At 35.6% G+C, this 13787-nt stretch overlaps 1 protein-coding gene across 5 annotated transcripts in view; it reads left to right on the top strand.

The window, feature by feature from the left end:
* The window catches only part of PHF14 (PHD finger protein 14), a 188656-nt gene that overhangs the window by 11546 nt on the left and 163323 nt on the right, over positions 1–13787 (top strand). For all 5 annotated transcript variants that reach the window (XM_032874144.1, XM_032874151.1, XM_032874161.1 and 2 more), the window contains exon 4: positions 5764–5908. In XM_032874144.1, the coding sequence (XP_032730035.1) occupies positions 5764–5908 (145 nt within the window). The remainder of the gene's footprint in view (positions 1–5763; positions 5909–13787) is intronic.

The raw sequence follows: 13787 nt of genomic DNA, 5'->3' as shown, positions 1-13787 counted from the left end.
AAGTAACAGGCTATGAGGGGCGTATATGTCAGTGGTGATGAAACACGTTATATTTTAATTATAAACATTGGTTAACTTCTAGGTTATCCGCTTTCATATGAAGAATGTTGTCGGCTTCCAGTACTATCTATCCTAATTCTTATCTTTAAGTAATGGGAAATTGTCATTTGGAATATAATATAGTATTTATAATGCTGTAGCACAAACAGTTCCATATTCCCAGTGCCAATTTAGGAAACTAGAAATATGGAAAATTCAGTTGTTCATGTTTGATGTAGGCTTGTATCCAGTTCACTTTATAGTATTTAATAGTCTATATCTACTGAATAAGTTTACCTTTGGTAGCATTACTTACTTTATTTTTATTAGCCTGACATTCACAAAAGTAGGCTGGCTAATGATAAAGTCAGAGTTAGATTTTATGTGATGGTGTGGGGAATACCTGCAGATGTTTAGAAATTTGACAGGTAAAATGTATACCTTATCCATTTATTAATAATCTGTAATATGTAACGTTGCTTAGGAGGTTGTAGACTGTCCTTTATGATGCATTAGAAGGCCACATGTGCTGTCTAGGTTTTTTTGGTTTTTTTTTTCCTACCAGGAGAGACTTTAGTAAATAATGGGACTTCGTATGTTTAGATTAAGCCCTAAAGGAATGTGATTGCAGAGCATTTATTGGAAATGTGCCTTGATGAAGATATAGTAGCTAAACTAATTTCCGTTGTGTTAATTTCTGTTACTTTTCCTTTTGTTTTACCCTATGCCGAAATACAGAAGAACTGATAGAAGTTAATTTAACTCAATAATAGTCCACCTGAAATCTTGGTAACTGTTTTTCCCCAACACTAGTAATTTTTGATGGTTCTTCTATTTATCACTCAAATTAGCAAACAAATTTTAATAAAAACTAATCAAGATTATTATTTTATCTTACATTTCTAAATTTCCTCTTTGTATGCTCTTGATTTTGTAAAGATGACTAAAGGTAATTCTTGTTTCCTTATGGCCATTGTTTGTATCTTAATCTTCCTAGTTATTTTAGGTAATGATATTTTGGCATCAAGGTATCAATTATCTATTAGTTAATACAAATATATTTGATTATATTTGAAATTTTATTTTTCTCTACTTTATGTTTTTGAATACTGCTTTGTAGTAGAACTAGCTGAAAGTGTGGTTTTAGAAATACTTAATTGAATTATATTTAGTTTATAAACAGCAGATTTTCTTGGCTGTTACGTCAGGTGCTCTTGTAGAGAAATGATGTTGGACATTTTGTAAGTGATTTCCAGAAACTACAATAATTTTAGAGTTTTTTAGGGAATTTGATTTTTTTTTTTTTTTTTTGAGTGGGGGGCCTTTTATTGATTCTTAGTGGACTTAACATGCCTATGCCATAGGCCTTGAAAATACTCTAGAGCAGTAGTTTTTAAACTTTTTTGTCTCGGGATACTTTACACTCTTAAAAAAAAAATTACTGAGAACCCTAATTGTATTTATGTAGGTTATAGCTTTTGTTACTTTCAAATTAAAACTCAGGAATTTCAAAAATTAAACATACAGAAGCACACAAGTGGTCAGATTGATGACCCTATTCCCTGTTGTCTAGTTCTGGAAGACTACATCATACACCTATGAGAGTGAAAAAGGCAAAAACAACCTCACTATTATTATGAAAATAGCCTTAACTTGTGGACCCTATGAAGCAGAATCCCACAGACCACACCTTGAGAACTACTGTTCTATAATTGAACATTTGATAAACCTACATTTTCTACATATGGGGACTTCCCTTGGCCTATAGAATTATGACTTTTTTTGAATTTAGTGAGGTCTGAACAATCACCTTGGAGTATGGTTACATGCCATTTTCAAACTTTTATCTTGATGCTTTTGAGATTAATTGAGGTTATATTGCTTTTTGGTTTTTTGAAGTGAATCTTTTGGGGATGGGTGGTGTAGCATTTTCAGAGAATGGTTTGCATTTTCAGGACTTTGAAACTAGAGCTTTGATTGAGGATTAATATTTGACAGAAGATTATATCAATAGAAATTTTCAGGTGGAAGTTTTTTGGTTTCTTTTCATAAAAGACTCCCTTGCGTTAAATGGATTGTAAGATGTTAAATGGATGTGAAGAAATGACAATTGTCATCCAATTTTTGGTAATTTAAATTTTTGCCAAAATTTATAAATAACTACTTCTGTTTGTGGTTTCTGACTTATTAAATATCAGTTGCTTTTTACACATTTCAAAATAAAACAACTTTTTTTTTTTTTTTAAGATTTTGTTTATTTACTAGAGAGAGACAGAATGAGCAGTGGGGAGGGGCAGAGGAAAAGAGAGAGAGAGAAAGAGAAGCAAACTCCCTGCTGACCGGGAAGCCTGATGCAGGGCTAGATCCCAGGACTCTGGAATCATGTCCTGAGACAAGGGCAGACGCTTAACTGACTAAGCCACCCAGGCATCCCAGAGCTGCATTTTTTTTTTAAGATTTTATTTATTTATTGGAGAGAGAGATAGAGAGCGAGCACAGGCAGCGGGGAGGGGTAGAGGGAGAAGCAGACTTCCTGCCAGGGACCCCGATGTGGGACTTGATCCCAGGACCCTGGCATCATTGACCTGAGCTGAAGGCAGATACTTAACCAACTGAGCCATCTAGGCACCCCAGAACTGCACTGTTTTTTTTTTTTTTTTTTAAAGATTTTATTTATTTATTGGAGAGAGAGAGAGAGGGCGCGCACAAGCAGCAGGGAGGGGTAGAGGGAGAAGCAGACTTCCTGCCAAGTAGGATCCCCATTGTGAGACTTGATCCCAGGATCCTGGCATCATTGACCTGAGCCGAGGGCAGATGCTTAACCAGCTTAAGCCACCCAGGTGCCCTTAAAACAACTGCTTTAATATATAAAAAGACAGTTCAAAATACTGCAAAAATTACTTCCAATTCTTGAGAATTTAACTTTTTCTTTAAAAACTTAGAGGAAGAAAAAAAAAAAACTTAGAGGAAGACCTGTTGCTCAAACTCTTTGGTGTACTAATTTTTTCTCATATTCAGAGCAATAAGGATTCTTTTAATTCTAGTTTTGCATGAAGTGTTCAGGAGTTCCCTTTAATTAGACATACATAAAACTAAGAATTTATCCTGTTGTATGTAGTATTTATAATCATCTTTGTAGAATACATAAATAAATGAGCACTAAACCCATGGAGCGCATTAGACAATATTATCATTTTAGGTGTAAATTTTAAATCCCAAGGGAAAAAAAATGAATAAGTTCACTGAAAGTCGTCATTGACTTACAACTATAGTGCCCCATTTATTCCTCTAATTGCCATAGATTCCATTAAATTATGATATAATATCAAAGTTCTTTCGTAAGTGATACTCTTGTGCCATCCAAAACCTACTTTCCCAATATCTATTTTAATGTGAAAACCGAATATTCAAATAATGTATTTTTTGGTAAAATCTTTGGTAAAAAGAGAATGTGTTACCAAGATTTTCCCACTAGAAGCATTATCTGTCAGTCATTTGGTAGGGCTCCAGTTCCCTCGATTTCTCTCTCTCTCTGTATTACATTTCTGGTAAGAATCTCAAATGATGGGTCTCCCAGAAATACCAGTTGATTTTGTTTTCTCTGCCTCTAAATGATAGTATGTGGAGAGTGAAATTGGTATAGATATACAATCTAGACATTTTTTTCTGAAGAAAAGGGAAGAACAGGAAAATAATGGAATTACAGCTACCTATTAATGCTTGTTTTTCTGATCCAGAGAAATTTACTTGTTCCCCACATGGATAAACCTTTTTTCAAACGCTCATTAGTTGTAATTCCACCGGAAAAGCATTGGCAGAACCCATTTTACATGAGTAGCCTGTCAATCATCAAACTCAGGTTGTTGGCTAGATCATTTTCTAGTTTGTGATTTTTAACCTAGATGTGGTATTTTGGGAAAAAAGTCTTTTTGGACTTGCCATGGGAAGATATTTAAAATAGCAGTACTCATTGAGGGTTACAACTTTTGGAGGGATTAGATTCCTCAGTATAATAAATGGTCAGCTCATATTCCTCTTCTTGAACCACCTACAAGAATTAGGAAAGGGGAATGGAAATGAACATAATTACTGAGTACCTAGTATATCTCAGGAACATTTTTACCATACAATTATCTTAATCTTCACAACAATGTCAGCAGGTAGGTATTACTTTTGCCATCCCATTTTACAGATGAGAAAACTGTAGCTTTGAGGTTCAGTAGTTATTAAATGAGAACTGAGAATGAAACGCAAAACATTAGACTTTAAGTCAAATGCTCTTAAATTTGAAGCATAGCCAATGGGGTGAACATTTGGGTAGATTTTTGTTTTGCTCAATGTACCAAAGTACTATAAAACATGAGTTTTCTTCTTAGGAACTTTTTACCTTTTTTGGTACTCATGTCCAAAGCCGCAAACACTATGGTTTTATAACAAAGAGGAGCAAAAAAACAAAAACAAGACAAAACAAACCCGAAATATACAATTTTAAAGTATTAGGATTCTCTAGAGCATGGACGCTGTCTCCTATTTGACTTTGCTTTTTTTTCTGATTTGCATTTTTTCTGATTTGTTTTATAGATCAGCTGCAAGTTTAGGTGTATAGCACAGAATTAAAAAAAATGTTATTGATGGGATGTTCAGGGGTCATTCAGATGTCATTTATAGATTGCTATGAAATGATGACTCTAAATGTTACCTAGAGCTGCTAGTCTGTTTAAAAGAATACAAAAATATAAGAAAAAGTGGTTAGGTTCTTAAATGAAAATATAGACTCAAGTGCTGTCTTGTATAATGTCCAATCTGATAATATAAGAATCATTGTTAACCATTTAAAGTTTAAATCTGTAATGCAGTTTAAATTAAAGCAAACCTCTTTTCCTTCTTGAAATTTTATCTTTATATTATATCTTCGTTTCTCCTTTTATATTATTAGTATCTTATTATCAGTTTATACTAAATTTTTTTTTTTTAAGATTTTATTTATTCATGAGAGAGAGAGGCAGAGGGAGAAAGACGCTCTCCCTGGAATCATGGCCTGAGCTGAAGGCAGACTTTCAACCTACTGAGTCACCCAGGCACCCTATACTAGTTATTTCTTGACTTAAACTTAATAGAGTACTTCACGCTTTATCAACTAGATAACCTGGATCCTTTTTTAGATGGTTTTCTGTGCCTGTATATACAGATACGCCTATCTAGGCCCTCTTGAATCGATCATCCAGTAGTTTGATGACTCTAAAACTTCTGAATTCCTTAGCAGTTAAGGAGTATAGAGTCTGTAATTATGCCAGTATGTAAATATACCATCCCATACATATTTGCTTATATGTTATCTTGGATTGATTTTTTCCTGTTTGATATGTGTGTGTCTTGTCTCCCTTAAGGCAGGGTTATAAGCTTCCGAAGTGTAGGAACCATGTCTTACTATAATCCAGAATGGTAAAGCAGGGGAAGAGTTGTTAGTCGCAAGCTTGCTCTTTCATTTTTTAAAGAGGAGAATATGGGACTTGCAGGGAAAATAAAAAATTATAGGGTGCTTAGAGGGCCATTTGATAAACAGGTGGACTTTTCAAATGTTTTAGAATTATTAAATTTCAAACTAAATTACTAAAACAATGGAGAATGCAGCATAATTTTAGAAATGCATAAAATAACTTTGAGAATTATAATTATTAAAATTATCCTTTAATCATGTGATTTTCTGATATGTTTTAATATTAGGACTCGCTGATTCTTGAGAAGAGTCAAAACTGGAGTTCTCAAAAAATGGACCACATTCTGATTTGCTGTGTTTGTCTTGGAGATAATAGCGAGGATGCTGATGAAATAATTCAGTGTGACAATTGTGGCATTACAGTCCATGAAGGTAATTTTGCTTTGTTTTATCTCCTTTTTGAAACAGCTAATTGACACTGCATTAAAATAAGTAAAATCAACTCTTTTGCATTTTTACTGTTCTAAGGTTTTTCTGTAGTACTTCACAGTTTTTCAATTGAAGTAGGACATATTGAATCCTCAAAGTATCATGGGTATTATTTTTCAGATTATGTTAATTTAACATGTGTTTTTAAATAACTGAAATAGAAATACTATTACATGGAAATCACAGTATTTCTTTGAAGGCCAGTGTTATGATAATTTTCCTTCCTGGCATTTGTTTCTAGTTTTTAAATGAAATTTAGATATAGGAAAAAATGTAGTATGTTAGTGTGGTAGAATATGTTATTTAAAAAATCACATTCTGAATCTAGTGATATACAGTTTTTGTTTCACGGTTATAATTTTTAATTTTAAACTTGTGTAGAGAGATTATCTTTTAAAATCTGAAATAGCTACTATAATATATGGAAAATATTTTTCCAGTTATTTTTTAGTCTTTTTTGTTATTTCTTTTGCTTGTTTTTTCACTTAATTTTTTTTTTCATTTTGACATAATTTCTGATTTACAGAAAACCTTTAAGAGTATTACAAAGAATTTCCATATACTCTTCACTCAGATTTCCCATATGGTAACATTTTGCTGTTTTATATTCTCTGATACAACAATTTTGTTTTCAACTCTATGAGAATAAACTGTAGACATAGCATCTCCCTCTACTACTAAATACCTGAGTGTGTATTAACAAGGGCTTTTTCTTACATAACCATATAATTATCAAAGTCAGGAACTTAGCATTGATTGAATTCTATCTAACCTACTGACTATGTTCAATTTTGCCAATCATCCCTGTAATGTCTGTTCTAGCAAAGTAAAATCCAGGATTATGCATTACATTCAGTCATTATGTCTTATTTGGTTACCTTTAATCTGGAACATTTCTTGAGACCTTGTGTTTCATGCCATTGGCATTTTTGAAGAATACAGGCCAGTTCATTTACAGAACGTCCTTAATACTAATTTTATCTTTTTTTTTTTTTCTCATGGTTAGATTCAGGTGACTTGTGCTTTTTTTTTTTTTTAAAGATTTTATTTATTTATTTGACCGAGATCACAAGTAGGCAGAGAGGCAGGCAGAGAGAGAGAGAGGAAGGGAAGCAGGCTCCCTGCTGAGCAGAGAACCCGCCATGGGGCTCAATCCCAGGACCCCGGGATCATGACCTGAGCCGAAGGTAGAGGCTTTAACCCACTGAGCCACCCAGGCACCCCTCAGGTGACATGCTTTTGGCAGAAATGCCATAGAAGTTATGTTGTGTTTTCAGTTTATCATATTAAGAAGCATATAGTTCTTACTTTTCCCATCGTTGGTGATGTTATTTTCATCACTTGGTTGAGAGGGTATCTTCCAGGTTTCTCTGTGGTAAAATTATTTCTTTCTGTCAGTTAATTTTTTCCTGCAGGGCTGTGATTACCACAGAAGAGTTTTTCTATGGCCTTGTCCTTACCTGCTCTTTTGGTATTACACCCCTTCTCTCAATAGTTCTTGGAGTCTGCTGGGCTTATGGGACTTGCAGGGCCTATGCTTCTTTAGCCAGTACCTTCTTGCCTTCATATAAAGCTGCCATTCCTTGCTGCTAAGGCTCACAATGGAAATGTCTCCTATTATTGTTACTCATTCACTTTGTCTTTTCAGTAATATTTGTTGAGTACCTTCTATATGCTAGGCATTCTGTGGATTTTAGACAAGTAAAGTAAATAAAGTAAAATAAACAATATAGAAATTGCTGACCTCATGGAGGTTAATATCTAGTAAGACAGGCAATGAAAAAAATAAAACAATAAATGATTATATATGTATGTTTACATATATATACATACGTACATATCAGGTGATAGTCTGAACTATGAAGAAAAATAAGGCAGGACAAAGAGTATTGGAAATGCTATGGATTTGCAGGGAGGAGTGGACAGGTGGAAGTTTGTATTTATGCAAGGTGAAAAGGAAAAGCCCCTCTAATAAGGTGAGCAGTGACCTGAAGGATGTTAGGAAGTGAGTCATGCAACTCTTTGGAGAAAGGGCACCCTAGGAAGAAGGAGTAGGAAGTGTAAAGATCTTGAAGTGGGAACACAGTTGGAGTGTTTATGTCATGGCAGGAATTAAGTGAGCAAGCTGGTGAGTGGTGGGGGTAAAGATGAGAGCGAACCAGGTAGGCCTTGCAGGTCGTAGATTTTAGATTTGATTCTGATGGATCTGGTAAGACCTAATGTGTTTTGGGCAGCGGATTAATATGATTGGATTTATGTTTGGGAAAGATCACTCTGATTGCTGGGTTGGAAGTAGACTGAAGTGGGTCTAAGTTGGGAATCAGGGAAATCATTTCAGAGACCATCGCAATGATGGAAATGAGGAAAACGTTTTGAGATAGGTAAAATAGGTAAAATTAGGTAAAATGTTGGGACTAGAGATAAAAATTTGGGACTCATCAGCCTGTAGATGTTATATAAAGCTGTGAAATTGGATATGCTATCTAGGGAGTAGTAAAGTGGTTCTAGCACTTCAGAGGAGATGGGAATCACATTGCCAATGGGACAGGAGGAGAACCAGGAGTAATGACCCAGAGGCTAAGTAAGGAAAATGTTTCAAACAGAGAAAGTGAGTAACTGTCAAATTTTGTTTCTTGAGTCAGATAAAGACCTATGTCATGTGGCCACTTATCCTAATGCAGTGGTAGACTCCCAAGTACACTACCAGGCAAGCCATCCCAAAAGTTATAGGGAAAAAGGTTCATGGACAAGATGCTTTAATTACATGGCTTATTAAATAAGTGTAAAATACATGGAAAAAAGCAAGGGGAAAAATACGAAATTAGTTAACGTGCTTATGATAGAGTACAAGTTGGTGGAAGGATCACCTGAATCCTGGGGTACACAGAGTTTGTATTGTATGTCCTACCTCTCTCTGCCTTTTCAGCCTTCGCAGCTGGTAGTATGATTCTGAGGACCAGAGCCCACATGGGCACTACCCTGGGCCAAACACACACACTCTTGGACAGATCCAGAGACAAGTATGCTTTAGTTCTCCAGTTAACCTACAGAATAGTTATGGGTTTTATGTTTCTTGGGCTGTGGACACATGGAGCCAGAATAGGTATAACTGATGGGTGGCCATACTGAGACCTCATGAATATTGTGTTCTTCGTGTCTCATGTACATTTAGTATATTCTAATCTTTTGTGTCTTCTGTATATGTAGTAACTAGGTGCTTCAAGAATGTTAAATGTTTCTTGGTCTTTCTGTCTTTTGTCTGTCCATGTTTAATACATACCTGCTTTTTATCTGTACATGTACATTTCATTTGTCTCATTTTGTTTTTCTGTAGCAAAATGAATATTCTTAAGCAGAACAAAACACCATTACAATTGAGAGTTTACCATTGAACTTAGTAACATGAATGTCATTTCTTATTTCAAGAGAGTTCAGGTGGGAATAGAAGAAGGAAAGTGAAGATAGTGACTAAATGCAATCCCTACAATGAATTTTTATATAAACGGAAGCAGCAAGATGGGACCTTAGCTACAGGGATGTGGAGTTGAGGAAGGGTTTCTTTCTTCTTATTTTAGATGCTTTTAGTTATCTTTTACTGTATAACAAACTATCCCACAATGTATCAGTTTAAAACAACAAACATTTTTACTTCACACAGTTTCTAATGGTCAAGCATCTGCTGGAACTGTTAGTTGGGTGATTCTGTCTTAGGGTCTCCCATGAAGTTCCAGTCATTGCTGTTGGCCTGAACTGTAGTCATTGCAAGACTTAACTAGAGCTGGAGGATCTACTTCCCAGCTTGCTTATGTAGTTACAGATAGGCTTCTGTTATTTGGTGGCTCTTGGCTGGAGATCTGAGTTCCTTACCATGGGGGCCTGGGTATTCTCATGACAGGACAGCTGGCTTCAGAATGAATGATCAGAGAGAGAAAGGGTTAGAAGCAGTCGTATGAGAGAGCTAGTGTCTTTTACAGCCTAATTTGGAAATATATACTATAATTTCTGTATATTGTTCACACAGAACAATCCTACTTAAATGTAGGAGGGCACATTCTAAGATGATTAATACAAGGAGCACTGATCATTGGGGACCATCTTAGAGGCTGCCTATCACAGATACAGAGATTATATAGCATGTTAGTATAGTACTAACATGGGGGGTGACCAGTGGAAAGAGAATGGACAATTGATGTAAGGAGAGAAAAGGAAGCAGTTGCTGGAGCTAGGGCTTTGAATACAAGGCTAGAGGGGATGGGATCCAGCATCAGGTGAAGAGATTGCGTAAATATGAGTAGCCATAGTAAGCAGAGGGGAAAGGATATATGGATACAGACGTAGGTAGGTTGTTAGATGTAGTGGTCAGAGCATGTGCAACTTATTTTTAATGCTTCTTGTTTTCTTGGTGAAATGGGAAGGAAAGTCATTAGTAGAGTGGAGATGGGGGAGATAGATGTTGGGAGATTTGGGAACAGAGGTTGGTATAAAATAGTTATTTGGGAGAATGAAGTGGATTAGGGAAATATTGGCATAACACTGTGTGCATGTTTGTGTGTGTGTATATATATATATATATAACATATATATGTTTTACTGACAGCTATAAAGGACCACTTGTGATTAGTGATAATGAATTAAACAGACGAGTCAACATGGTTGTGTATATGTTTGGGGTGGGTTTTTTTTGTTGTTTTGTTTTGTTTTCTCTAGGCATGGTTCAGATTCCTCAGAGCAGGTGCAGAAGAGGTAAACATGAAAAGCAGCTGCTGTGCTGCTGATGTGTTTGTTGTATTCATCACCACTGTTGATCACAAATATGTTACTATTGCTTATATCCATAAATGTCATTGCTGATGTGTGTTGCAGACATGACCAGGACTATTAATGTTGACTTATCATGCTGAAAGCACTATCTCTACTTCATAGGTTATCGCTTTGACCATGCATATGTTTTTGAAGGCCAACACAGTGGTTTTAAGGAACTGAATTGGTTCCTAATATTTAAAAACGGGGAGATTTTATTTTTATACATTTTGGATTTCAAACTTCTCTTGAAGTGCTGGCAGCAGTAGTTTTTCCTGAGGGCTTCTGCTGGAGTTCAATAGGTCTGCCCCCTGCTGGTAAAGCCTATAGTTTCTTTTTTACCACTGTCCTTTCTCTAACCACTTACTCATTTTTGTCAGTTGCATTTTCTCTGAAGGTACTTGAATGTAGAATTCCCCATCTATTTTGAGGATGTCGTCTCTTGGTGTTGGTGCTTAGGCTGCTGAGGCCTTGTGGTCTCACAGCTTTAGTAGTAAAGGAATTACTTTTCTAAATGCCTGCCTTTAAAACTCAGGCTTGAGTCCACCAGGAACAATTGCCATGTACAATTCAGAGTGAACCTCCTTGGGTTCCATTGTCTTTGATTCAGACTTGTGCACCTTGGATTCTTAGTACGAGTTCTTTCCCAGTAGATTCATTGTTCACACAAATGTAGATTTCTGGAAGGGTACCCTGTTAGTACCCTTAACATGCGTAGAGCTATTTAAGATTCATAATGGGATCTATACTTCAGGTGAATAGCTTCAGTAATGGCAAATCTACCTTATTTCTAAGGTAGCTCTGATTTTTTAGAAACAGCCAGAAAGTCTTTCTGAGTCAAGGTAGACAAATAAGATGATCAAGCTGAGTAGTAATTCCACTTAAGTCAGAACCAAGTTGTGTCTGTAAAGTTTTGTATCATATTTTCTTGCATAATTCATTTAACTGGCTCTGATGGCAGTTTAAGTTCCAAATGTTTTTGAGCATTTGCTAATGATTGCTCGTTTTTCTTCGAAGACTGACTCATTAGAATTTCTGTTATGGGAGAAGGAAAAAGGGAAGACAGGAAAGGAAAATTAATGCTCTTGAGTGTGAAGCTTTGTAAGTTTTTTGAGAGGCAGCTAATATGTGGAATGAATAAATAAGGAAAACTAGGTGGGGAAATTGAACAGTTTTCTACATCTTTAGATAAATCTTTATGTTGTGGTATAATTGCTTTGTTGGTAGTATTGTGAATTCTGTGAACTTCAGATAAATTTAAAGTGCAAAGTATAAATCAAAAGTAAAACATAAATCTTGAGAGTTTTTAAAAAAAAAAGTTACAGCTTTTCCCCTCTAGCATAATATCCCATTTCTTTTGTTAATCTTGGAGTTTCTGTTGTGTAATTGTGATTATATAATTCTCTTTTTTCTTGGTTTCTTAGTAGAGTTAAAACTAGTAGCTTGAAAAATTCCTAGTTTTGGTGAGTTTTAATATCTGTTTTGGTTTGGGGAGAAGTGTTAGTTTTTTTTTTTAAAGATTTTACTTTTTTGAGACCTCAAGCCACTGTGTGCTTCTGTGTACTAGTGGGGAGGAGGGGCAAAGGGAGAGGGAGAAGCAGACTCCCTGTTGAGCAGGGAGCCTGACTCCGGCTCCATCCCAGGACCCAGAGATCATGACCCAAGCTGAAGGCAGACACTTAACAGACTGAGCCACCCAGGCACCCGAAGGGAAGAAGTGTTAATAAACATTAATGTATTTCTCATAAATGCATTACATAAATACATTTTTCCTTTTTAACTTAATTTCCTGTAGGTTATTTTTATCTGGCTAGTCTAAAAAGATTCCTTTATCAGATATCACTGAGTAGTATGTTTAAGAAGGGGTAGTTTTGGTATGGAAATACTCCTCTCTATTTAAGTTTTTTTGGACAATACTTGGATAGTAGCAGCAAGAAATTATATTGATTAATAGATCTATGAAGAATTTTTCATCTTCCATTAGCTTTAGATCAGTTGAATCTACTAATAGAAAAACAAAAATAAAAACAAAACAAAAAAACCCTGCTTAATATTTATTGGTTAAATGGTTGATTTTCTCCTCTGGGGAAAGAGTAATGATGGTAATTCTTAGCATAGTAATGTGCAGACTGATCAGTATAGATATTTTTTGGTCCCTTTTTGGGTCATCACATAGTTGCAAGCCCATGTTAATTAAATCCTGGTTTGAAAAAATAAGCAGTGACATGTGACTTGGTCCAAATAATTTAGATATTTTGTTCTTTTGTCTCTTTCGAGGTGTACCATCTTCTTAGTCCTCCTTAATTCTTAGTTTTCTTTTTTTTTTCTCTAAAATGGGGTCAGCAGCTTTTTAGAAGTGTCAGTTCTTCACTGTCCCCATCAGAGCTTTCATGACTGCTTAATTATTAGAATTTTTAAGGTCTTTATCCCTATATAACTGAACTTTTGCTGCATCTTAAGTGCTAAGTAGATAAATAAGTTTTTAAAAATGCTCCACAACTCATAGTATTTACTTATTTTTAAAAGATTTATCCATCTATTTTGGGAGAGTGAGCGTGCGTGCACATGCGCAGGAAGGGGTGAGGGAGAGGGAGAGAGGGTCCCAAGCTAACTCTTGATTGAGTGCGGAGCCTGATGTAAGGTACCAGAGGCTCCATCTCAGGACTCAGATCACAAGACCCAACCCAAAACCAAGAGTTGGAGGCTCAACTGACTGCACTACTCAGGTGCCCCCAGAGCTCATAGTATTTAAATTAAAATGTCACTCTTACCTATTTCAGTAATTTTTTTTTTTTAAGTGTCACTACTCAGAGTAGGGTCCATGGATCCACAGCATTAAGTAGTAGCATCTATATAACCTGGGAGCTTGTCAGAAATACTGAATCACAGACCATGTCCTTCTGAATCAGAATCTATGTTTTGAGAAGATCCCAAGATATTTCATACACCTATTAAAACATTAGCTCCATTGATAATACAAAGAGGCATCCCTGCAATGCTTACCAGGGTAGCTGAACTTAAA

The sequence above is a fragment of the Lontra canadensis genome, unplaced genomic scaffold (genome assembly GCF_010015895.1).
Source record: "Lontra canadensis isolate GAN:19392208 unplaced genomic scaffold, GSC_riverotter_1.0 scaffold2, whole genome shotgun sequence".
NCBI lineage: Eukaryota > Metazoa > Chordata > Mammalia > Carnivora > Mustelidae > Lontra > Lontra canadensis.
The sequence above is the reverse complement of the archived record's forward strand: the minus strand, read 5'-3'. Positions and strand labels throughout refer to the sequence as shown.